Genomic DNA, 10991 nt, shown 5'->3' on the forward strand with positions numbered 1-10991 from the left:
GAGAGAGAGAGAGAAAGATTCGGTTCGGACGACGCCCTGGAAGTATTTGAAGGAGTGTACGGGACGGGGCCCTCGTCGGATGACTATCATTACGCGCCCGAAGCGCATCGGGTGCGGGAGGAGGGCGAAGTGAGAGTTGGTGAAGGGAGAGGGGGGGGGGGAATAAACATAGCGAGCCCGCTGCACACGTACAGAATGCTGTACTTATCGATTTCATTCATTCGCGCGGGCTCACCGCGGCTCACCGACATCCACGACGACTGTTCTCCTCATTCATGAAAACGCCAGGCTGTAGTGGCATCCCGAATGCACGCTCAATTCGCGGTGGAAGTGTTCAATAATGTTCATTATTTTTTGTAATATTAATTTTTTGTCTACTTTTTTATTGCTTTTGAAAACTATTTTTCAGTGTTTCTGACTGCTTATCTCTTTTTTTTATTTGTACCTTTTTCTGTGTTTTGTCCCTATTTTCCCAATTTTGAAGTTTTAACTATTTTATGTTGTTTATTCTGTTTTGTTTTGTTTACTATTTTTCTGTATGTTTTTCGAACACATATCAGGACCGCGGTCAGGACGCATCTGTAGAGTACTGCCAGCCAACACAACTCTTACGCGTAGAAGTTAGTGCATGGTGTGGTTAACCCGCCCACCCGCACCCGCGCTCGCCCACGCCCACCCGGATCACGGAGAGCGCCCGCCGAGAGGCGCGCCACTCGCCCGCCAGCACGAGGGTCGGATGGGTTGCCTACCGACCAGGCGCCCGGGTCGCAGCGCCCAGCGTGCGAAACTCGACTCGCTCCACTCTGTCCTCAGCGCGGTTCGCGGTTCATGGCAGATGAAAACTGACAAGAGTTAGGATGTGCAAGACAATAATAATATATATCATATTAAACAATTTTGTTTAAACGAAGTTTACAGGATGAATAACAAAACCATGCAAACAATAACTTTGAAAATAATACATGAAATTGGCGGGAAATGCCGAAGTCCAACAAAATTACAAAAATAAATGCATATTTTTATTTTAAGATTGCTAACTAATGTACTTGAAAGCTGTCAACAATCTTATTTGGCACACACATAAGAAAGGAAAACATTCTCAACATTCGCTGAAATAAGCTACAGCGACCAATCAAGGACAAAGTTCTCGGGTGGATGGGCTGGCATGGAGAACATGCTGTCTACAATTACGGGGTAGGTCTTCTCAAACTCGTCCCACGCCTCGTCGCCCCTCAGCCTCCACATGCTCTGCACCACGGTGGCCGTGAGCCGGCGCCTCAGCTTCCTGCTGATGACCTCGTTCAGGCCGACGGCGTGCAGCACCTGCAGGGCCCGCTGGCAGTCGCAGCCCCACAGCTGCACCTCGCAGTCGGCGCGCAGCTCCGGCACCATGTACAGGTCGGCGAGCCTCAGCAAGTCTATCTCGCTGTCGCCCCAGTCCTGGATGCGGTCCGTGTACAGGTACTCCAGAAACTTGTCCACCGCCGCCCTGAGCGCCGCTGGGGAAGTGCCGTCCAAGTCGAGTTCGACGCGGCCCTCGCGGGCTTCCTTGTAGTCGCCCGTCAGCATCTTGTTGAGCACTGGGCTGCGTGCGGCCAGCACCGTGCGGTGCGCGTCCAGCTCCACGCCGTCCACCACCAGCTTCACGTCGCAGAGATCGCCGAGCAGACGGGCCTGGTTGAGGCAAATGCCCAGGCCTGAGGTGGGGCGGGTGGTGGCGACGTCGTACACCATGAAGATGATGGTCACCGTGTCCACCAATGATAAAATGGGCCTGTGGATGACATTTCCGCAGGCACTTGTTCCACTTTTTGCTATAGTTATTGTCTTGGCTCCACCTTCGACTTTCACCCGCTCCATGCCGTCAGCATTGACAACCTGCTGAACACGGTTCACAGTTGTTTCAGCAAGTACCCTCGGTCCCATTGGTACCAGCCGAACCGTCTGTCCGCCTGGTCCGCCTTCACGCATGCATGCTGCTCTGGTCACGAGGATTCGTCTCACTCTGTCTGCATCAGCGACGAGGTGCTGCTGCGGCGGCGGCGGCGGCGGGTAAAGCGTTAGAACATTCGGTTTACTTTGAGCGGACTGCAGAAAAACGTGAGCTTCCGCATCTGGAGTCTTTCTTAAATTTCGGTCGTGGTACATCCCCCGGTACATTTTGCAATGAACCATTGACGGCATGGTATAGACGATGCTGCCCAAAGATAGCGACAAGCTTTTATCCTCTTGGTTGTAGGCAAGAGACGGTATAAAAGAAACGCGCTCGTCCTCCGACTGCACCCTAGCGAGGAAGACCATGCCCTTCTCTACTGCTCCTACCGCACAAGTTTGCTCGCTGAGAGCCAGCAACAGTCGACTCATGGAGGACTCCATTTGGGACGGTGGTGGAGAAGTCACGTCAGCTGTGAACAAAATAGACCATGGTAGAAGCAGCTTAAGGAAGATATCTAATCACAAAAAATTCCTATTGATAAAATATTTTTTGAAAAATTACTTCAAATGAGTGGTAATGACACAAGAAGAGAGTTAAAGAAATTGGACAGCATCTTATAGTGTTCCCTTTATTTTTTACTACAAAACCATTCAGGCATCCTACCAAAAAAGGCAGCATGAAATTAGTTTGAGAAATTCTACACTTCTTTTTTTTTCTGTTACAGTTGCGAGTGTGGTGCAACTTTGATCAAATTAACAATTTTGATTCTGTTACTAGGTTCTACGCACAAAACTGAATAAATGTAACACTTTCAATTTACCATATATAAGTACACATTCCAAAATCAATCAACAGGTGTGCTGTTGCCAAATAGCAGCTCGCACTGAGCCCACGCAATTAATACAATATGTATTGCAACTTGACGCTGGAATATTGCATCCCAAGTAACCTTTAAAATACTAAGAGATTAAACTAAACGTTGGTGATGATGCATTCAAATGTTTTAAGAGATTACATAAAACATTGATGATGCCTATGTATACAAAAACCATGAAAGTAAATCATGACATTATTTTAAAGCTAGTTCTACTTTAGAGAGTTTTAGAGGTTTAGCAAAGTCTGCACATTCATGATATATCTGAATATTTATAACTCAGTAGGTCTGCTTCTACTGCCATGAAAACGTAACTTAACTTACTTACCAAACTTAGAACTAAGCACAAATCCACTAACCCCTAAACAATGCGTGGGCGATGCAAGGTGTTTGTGAATGAGTGTTGTAAAGATTTTCCCGCCCCTTTACTGCAACGGTAAAATTGTCATGCCCATGTCCATTGTAGTCTCTTTACAGGTGGACGATCGTTAAAAACGAAACAGACTAAAGTGACTAAACATAGCCTCTGCCAGGGCTCCTCCTCGACTGCCGACAAGTTCAAGACGAGCTTTAGCTTCTTCCAAAACCTTGATTTAAATTTGTCCGGGATTATTTTTCTGGACTTAATTGTCACTATTTCATCAATTTTAAAATGTGTCGAAACCTTCCTTGCCTGCTTTGACATGGGCTTTATTCAATCATGTTCTGTACGGTGAAAATTATGGGCCGCTTGTCCCACCCAAAATAACTTTTCAACGCCCAGGAGTATCATGTCAAGTTGGGCCAAAATGCCTTCAGCCTCTGTTTTCACGCTTTTATCGGCTGCCGTGGTAGTGGCTTATGCTATCGGTGTACATTACTTGATTTATGCTCCTAAAGAACGTTCATGTTCAATGACATATATGTTCGAATACCCTCAATTTGCGGTGAGTAGATGGATGACGTCAGTTTCGTCTGCTGCATGTTTTGGTTAGAGGAATTTTTGTCAGTGCCGCCTTTTCACTTATACAAATAATATAAAAATACTCCTGTCTTGGTCACAGTTTTTAAAATTTAATATTTTTTATTTTTCCATTTTACAGAAAATTGCTATGCTTGATCATGTTGCCGACAACTTCAAAAGATATAATCTGTATGCCTATAGCGAAGGACATCACATTGATGCAATGCGCAAAATGAAATTTTCTGGAGTCCCTGTGCTATTTATACCAGGGAGTGGGGGCTCTTACAAACAAGGTGAATATAAACACTTCATATGTTATTAATTCATATGATTGAAACACTACGGTTGAATCTGAACTTAAACATTTTTCTTTTTACTAGCTCGCTCACTTGCATCAGTATGTATGCGAAAAGCTCTCAATTCGCGTTCACCTTTCCATTTGGATTTCTTTACTGTTGATTTGAATGAAGAATATTCAGCACTGTATGGAGGAGTCTTAGAAGCTCAAACAGAATTTGTCCGACAGTCAATTTATCGTATCCTCGATCTCTACAAAAACACAAAAGCTTCTAAGCCTCAATCAGTTGTGCTTGTGGGGCATTCAATGGTACATCTCAACTGTATCATGCTATAATTTTTGTCTTATACACACATGTCATACATACATTTTTATTTCAGAGCGGTTTAATTGCCAAAGGAATTTTCAATGACCCATCATTTGACCCAAGTTTAGTTCAAGTCATTCTCACATTTGCTACTCCCCATAACCGTCCAGTTATTGTGTTTGATGAATACACATATCAATATTATCAGGCAACATCAAAGACATGGGTTCTAGACCGAGGAGATAGACTTGCACATGTTACTCTGGCCTCTGTTGGTGGTGGACCTATGGATTACTTGGTTCAAACAGATTCTATTTCTTCTTGGGAAACTGATCTCCACACAGTGGTATGTTACCTTTAATCTACTTCGTAAATAATAAGCATTACATTATTATCTGCTCACAAATATCCATTTCACCTTTTCTTTCTAGACTACCACTGTTCCAACAGTATGGCGTTCAGTTGATCATTTGGCAATACTTTGGTGTAAAGAGCTGGTTCTTGTAACAGCTAGAGCAGTTTTTGACATGGTGGACCTGGAAACCAAACAAATAAGCTCTGACCAACAACTTCGACGCTCCATAATCCAATATCATTTTCTAAAGGTGAATTTCATTAAAACTGTTTTGCTCTTGCTCCTGTTGAGTTGCAGATTACTCAAAAAACATTGTTATAAAATAATGTGACTGATCTAATTCTTGTTTTTTTAATTAGAGGAATGGTGGGAAGCAGTATCGTAAATCAATCCATCATCCTTATGCCACATTCCTTGAAGGAGCTGAATGGATAGAGCCACTACCCCGTCAAACATCAATATCTGGCAATATAGATAACAATGGAAATGATCGACTTGCCAAACCCAAACACATTATGATTCGTCTTGTTGATCATCCACATCATGCTATTCTGGCTGTGGAAGCTATAAATCATCAGGAAAGTGACTGGGTTTTTGTTTGTCAAGCTAATGTCATTGAGAACAATTCAAGAATCTGGTCAGTCTTTTTTATTTTTATGTTGTTGCTGTTTAAAAAAAAATGAAATGCTTGCTTCTGATGGTCTGAAAAATTGTGTGCTAATTTTCTGTTGCAGCAAAAATGGTGAGAACCTTTCAAACTACAGTCAGTTTTGGCCAAGCTTGAATCACAAAAGGAAACGTGTTGTGCTGGATCTGCTCTCTTACCAACAACAGAACAAGTATTCTCATGTAATATTGAGGATGCCTCTCAATAGTGAACCTGTATGTATGTTTTTCAAGTTCATAAACAGTCAGGCAGGCTTGGTAAATTTACTAACTGCTTTTTCCTTTTATTAATATTAGGTTCAATTTCACATTGATGTCCACGCCAATCGTGTCTTGAAACCGCCTGCTATGGGACCTTGGCTCCTTTATGACACTCGTCCCGTAGTTTTGGTTGAAGAGACAGCTCCCAAAGCATTACGATATATTGTAGACTTTGCAGAAGTTGAATCATTGTGGCATGTTCTCAATCTTGTAGTGAAGCCAGTATCGTGTTTAAAGAAAGAGCACCATGCAGTTGCAATGCTGCTTGTTCCATGGAGCAATGAAAAGTCCTACAGTTACATTACGTAAGTGTCTTTTTTTCTTATAGCACTAACAAAATTTTCTACAGTCGCCTGTTGTCGCCTACCTCTAGGTAAAAGTTTTCCGTTTTAATAAAGTCAGGCTATAATCAACCAGCCGCCCCTTTCGCCCACTTGACAAGGACAGGTAAACCAAAGTTCCTGAATTCAAAATTTGAACCACAGCTCTCTTATAGATGACAATGAGCTTGTTTTCAGTGGGTTAAAGTGATAACTTCTGCAAAATTTGAATTGTGGATCCAGCTTAATTTGCTCATATTTGAGTTTTATACGTTTTATATTGATTGTGTGCTATTTCTTTGCTCCAGTATCATATGTGTGTCCTCTTATGTCATTGGTCGTGGTATTGAATCAGGACTGTCTCTGTACCGTCGATCCGGACTTTTTTTGCACAAGTTTAATCTATTTCTGTTATTATTTTTTTCAGCGAAATGAGGCAAGATCCACTTCCTGTTCGCCTTCTTCATGTGAAACCGCGTCTGCCCAAAAATGTACCAAAGAGTGCCGAACTAAAATTGGCTGTTGTTGCTGAGATAGCTCTGGATCCTTCTTGCACCTATAAAATAAGGTAATAATAAGGATAAGGTAATTGATTTTGTAATTGTTTCTTAAAATTGTTACCTAATGGCTGATTGAATACTATTACAGTGTGGAAGCTGCTCCTGGACTATTACTCAGTCAATTTGCTCGCTCTCTTACACCATGTATTTTCCCTTACATGGTTGCCATATTACTGTTGACTTTGAGAGAACAGCTTCAATCATTGAGAAGAACTGGCCACTGCTCACTCTTTCACTTAGCCATGAGCCGTGGTGCTAAGCCATTTTATGTCCTTCCTCTGTGCAAAATTCTAACAAGACTTCTGAACCATGGGTTAGTTAACCACTAAGCCCTAGCTTAGAAATTAAATACCCTTGAATATAACTGCATGATCTAATTCTGTTCTTTTTGCAGGGATGATCCCAACGCCCGCTTTTTCCTGAGTAATATCCCTGGTGTACCAGAAGCTGGTGTGGGCATGAATATGATGGCAAGACTTCCACTTGAGAATTTGTTGTACCCATTTTTAATGTATATGTGTGCCTTTGGTCTTGTATATGTATCAGGATTTGTTGTCATGTTCTTTATTGTCTTTAATGCAAAAGTTGTAAATGGTGTTGCTTTGAGCTTTATTGGGCGATTTTTCAAAAGATCAATTACTGCTTGGATCAGTCCTGCAAATTTATCTGAATATGTCATGGAATTTATGATAAAAGCTCCTCCCATTGTTGTTGCCCTGCTTCTAATACTTGGATTTAAGTCGTGTGGGGCCCTAGCCTTAATCTTAGGTGGTGTATACTTTTATGCTGTTCTCTGCAATATGTACAGTGATTACATGGAGGCCCTTTTGATGTACTCCATGAGAGTTGTGACAGGAAAAGAAAAGATCTCTTTAGAGGGAATCACTAATCCTAGTGGTTCAGAAGATAATCAATCAAAGAAATCTTCAAAGGGGGGAGAAGAGGCAAAAGATCAGAAAAAGGTTGAACTCAAGGTTGAGGAGAAAGAAGGTAAATATTTACAAGTTATTGAAAGTCTGACTGCTGTCTTAACTGACGTGAGTATGTATTTTTATTGACTTACATCCAACTTTGTTTTTCAGCTTTGGCCATACCAAGTAAGGACGATAAAGTTGATAGTACTAAAGATACAAAAGATGAAGAAGAAGAACCCAAAGAAGAGGAGCGCAACAGCCTTTCAGATATTAATGTATACATGACAGTTTTCATGCTTTATGTTGCCTCAATAGTTCCAAGCATACCATCCTTACTTATTTGGGCCCACAACTACAGGTAAATTTTTAAGAAAGTTATGAAATCATGGGAAATGCCGCTTTCTTGCTGGTACAGAACAATTAATAATTTTTGTATTTGATTTCAGCTATGACCCAAGCCTTGTTCCAGATCCAACATTTGTTCCCTTTGTAGCTATTTTGATGAGTGTTTCCAGCACATTCTGGATTCATGCATATCCTCACCCACGATTGTGAGTATTCAGTAAACTCTGTATCTATGCATACATATTACTAAAATTATCATTATGTCCTAGCCTCATTTCATGCTTTACATTATTACTCTAATCAACTATTTTGTCTATTCCAGGCCTTTTTATAGAGTTGTTGTGGATATGCTCTTTGTCCTGGCCACTTTTACTTTGCTTTATGCACCCAACAGAATAAGTTTTGTACCTTATATAATTGCTGGAGTTATGGTGCTCTTGGCTGGTCATCAATGGCTCACAACTCTTCACCTGTTTTTATACCCTCCAATTTACAATGAACTCATGGATAGCGAGAATGAGAGTGATGCTGACTCAATAAATGACAATCGTATTGACAGCAGTCACTCTGCCACAGATGATGAGGTAGCTGATGGTGATGATGAGGGAGGTGAAAGTGGCAGCAACAGTGATGAAGATGCGAATGATGCTGATGCAGATGAGAGGAAGATCTTCTCTATTGGAATGATCCCTCAACCCCACGCAGATGAGGCTGACGATTCATCTGATGCTGATGACGGTGAAGAAGGAACAAACTTTAGGACCTTAGGGTAATGAAACTTTACCAACCAGACTGGAAGGTTTCTTTATAATGTCCGGATAGTTCAAAGAGTCTTCATAAATTGTGAAATGTGACAGATTCTCATAGAATTTTTGAAAGTACAAACAGAGAAGTGAATAATATGCACATGCTACAATGTGTTGTAATTTTTAGAAGTACTGTACTATAGATGGATTTACATACTTACGAATGTCGTGATCCGACCCCAGAACTGCAAACTTCTCATTGTAATGTCTTTAGGAATTTCAGTATTTTTGACATTGTCATTACATTGTATCTAGTATGTCTAGTAATGATGTGATATTAAGTCAGACATAGCATGTGTTTTTACATTTTATGAATAACTTGACTGAATGGATCTGCAGTTGTTTATATTTCTGCTAAGTATTAGTTGCAAATAATTTGGATGTGCTTCAGATTTTGGGAGGTCTTACAAGAACTAAGAGACAAATGTAATAATGTGATAAAAAAGAAAAATGAGAGTGAGGAGGGGGAGTAGATTTTGCACTCTGGTAGACACAGTCTTGGGAACTGTCTAAAGAGGATTGATTGATTGGAACGGTTCCATCAATTTTGCGAGACTTATTTCTGTGAATGAGGACTTACTCTATCCTGTGGAAAGGAAAAAGGGACACCTGTTTTAATACATATTTAGTTAGGTAAATGGAAGCATATCATGACCACACTTTCATGTCTCAAAATGAATTTGATTTCAATGCTTAAAACCACTTGCTGGTTAGTGGTGCAATTTTAAACATATTGATATTTTATTTTATGCTTCCAAGAATTTGGAATGGTCTCTTCAGGTCACTTGTTATAATAGATTTTTCTATTGCTATGATAAAAGACTACTTATGATTATCAAACAACTATGTATTTTTATACCTACCACCTTAATTGTAATCTCTCAATTATTGTAAATACCTTTTAGATTTTAGTAAAGCAGGGAACCAAGCAGTGGTGCAATGGAGACTTTGCCTTGTTTATCCTCATTGCAGTGTGTTTAGCCTCAAACATAGTATGTTGTATGTCTAATGAGTGGTTCTAAACATCTTGCATGTCTCCAATAAAGACATGCTTGTTGCTGTACTATCCAATAATTTGCTGTGTTTTCAGTTTCATAGAGTTGGACTACTAATTGAGAAATGGATAGACCTTAATTGATTTCATTACTATTCATCAATTTTTTTCTAGTCATTTCTCAATGAGTAGAAGACTGATGTATTGACATGAAGGGTTGTTTCTGCGTTGAAGTAATCTTGATTGTTAAGTTTGTGTATTATATGCAGAGCTACAATGGCTCAGCAGCTCACATAATTCATTGACTTTCACTGTTATTTATACTTGCATGTTAAAAAAGATGTAGCCAACGACATTGAAACCTCATCAACTGTTCTGTGGAGTTTGGAAATGGGAGTGGAATTTAAGTTTGATATTATATCATTGCTACCTCTCTACCTATGAGATCATTGTTTTTAAAATATACAAAGCTTCTAGGGCTGCGCCCAATAGTAAAATAAGTTACAGTTGCTTATCAGGTATAGCTGTACACTGATTATTGTTTTTTCTTTCATTAGATATTTTATAATGCTTAACTGGCTTTTAACATAAGAGTGTTATGCTTCCTCTTTTTAAGTGCTGTTATGAAGTTCATCAACAATTGATTTGTTATATCATGACTCTACTTGCTGCAATTTTGACATCTTTCCCCCCACCAGGCATATATCCCTTTTCTCTGTCAAAAACCTTCTACTTAAGCTGACAGTAGTCATAACCTTCATTAGATGCTCTCAATTCTCCTGTCTTAAACTTATAGCTGTGCTTCAGTATTTGCTTTTATGTATTACTATAATTGTATGTAAGTGTCTTCAATTGTAGTGTTAGGATATTTTTAATTATGAAATGCCGCCAAACTCCTGTACTGTGTCTCAGGCATAGTAATTCAAATGAGAACTGAAGATTGTGTCGTAGAATTTTTGTTTTAAATCTAGAGTGAAGTATTGTGATAAACATTCTTTAAAATGTGGACAATATGTTCTAATGTATAATTCATCTTGAACGAACTGCTATGATTTTTTTTTCCATTTGGAACCAGATTGATTAACAATTTAGGATAGTGCGGATTGAAGCTGATTAGCACAATTAGAGGCTAGATAATTCAAATTAGTATCTTTTCTCAAAATGTGATATTATTACATAAAGTTGTGTGTTCGTGAGTGTATATGCGCTGCGTCATTTGTATGTGAGCTTTCTGTGTTTTTGTTTTCTTTTAATCATTAAAGTCACTGACTGCAATTTGAGTCGTCAATTGTGCTGAGCTTCTCGGCCAGGAGGTAACAATGGCGAGGAGGAGAGCGGGCGCGCGGGTGGGGTGGCGGGGGCGGCGCCCCCTCTGACTGCGAAACCACGACAGCGAAAATGGCGGGGCGCAC

At 40.3% G+C, this 10991-nt stretch overlaps 2 protein-coding genes across 2 annotated transcripts; one reads left to right on the forward strand and one right to left on the reverse strand.

The window, feature by feature from the left end:
• Positions 1 to 882: 882 nt before the first annotated feature.
• On the reverse strand, positions 883 to 3265 carry LOC113218321 (uncharacterized). Its single transcript, XM_052264137.1, has 2 exons — positions 3170 to 3265; positions 883 to 2405 (listed from the first exon to the last, which is right to left on the reverse strand). Exon 2 carries the CDS (start codon positions 2374 to 2376, stop codon positions 1120 to 1122), a length of 1257 nt encoding a protein of 418 aa, XP_052120097.1. The 5' UTR covers positions 2377 to 2405; positions 3170 to 3265; the 3' UTR covers positions 883 to 1119.
• A 75-nt stretch (positions 3266 to 3340) lies between these two features.
• Positions 3341 to 10854, forward strand: LOC113218455 (GPI inositol-deacylase). The gene is made up of 14 exons (XM_026438825.2): positions 3341 to 3736; positions 3893 to 4046; positions 4134 to 4360; positions 4432 to 4704; positions 4790 to 4963; positions 5073 to 5350; positions 5448 to 5595; positions 5677 to 5945; positions 6388 to 6528; positions 6609 to 6833; positions 6915 to 7510; positions 7603 to 7792; positions 7881 to 7985; positions 8102 to 10854. Exons 1-14 carry the CDS (start codon positions 3581 to 3583, stop codon positions 8550 to 8552), a joined length of 3387 nt encoding a protein of 1128 aa, XP_026294610.1. The 5' UTR covers positions 3341 to 3580; the 3' UTR covers positions 8553 to 10854.
• The last annotated feature ends 137 nt before the right edge of the window (positions 10855 to 10991 follow it).

The sequence above is a fragment of the Frankliniella occidentalis genome, unplaced genomic scaffold, assembly GCF_000697945.3.
Source record: "Frankliniella occidentalis isolate FOCC.00 unplaced genomic scaffold, Focc_3.1 Scaffold16, whole genome shotgun sequence".
NCBI lineage: Eukaryota > Metazoa > Arthropoda > Insecta > Thysanoptera > Thripidae > Frankliniella > Frankliniella occidentalis.

What these genes read in the sequence shown, in the direction of transcription:
- LOC113218321 (XM_052264137.1), bottom strand. Translation starts at nt 2,376, where the DNA reads ATGGAGTCCTCCATGAGTCGACTGTTGCTGGCTCTCAGCGAGCAAACT.
- LOC113218455 (XM_026438825.2), top strand. Translation starts at nt 3,581, where the DNA reads ATGTCAAGTTGGGCCAAAATGCCTTCAGCCTCTGTTTTCACGCTTTTA. An exon ending in TGCTTGTGGGGCATTCAATG is followed by an intron (nt 4,361 to 4,431) that starts GTACATCTCAAC and finishes TTTTTATTTCAG; the next exon opens with AGCGGTTTAATTGCCAAAGG. An exon ending in ACAAGACTTCTGAACCATGG is followed by an intron (nt 6,834 to 6,914) that starts GTTAGTTAACCA and finishes TTCTTTTTGCAG; the next exon opens with GGATGATCCCAACGCCCGCT.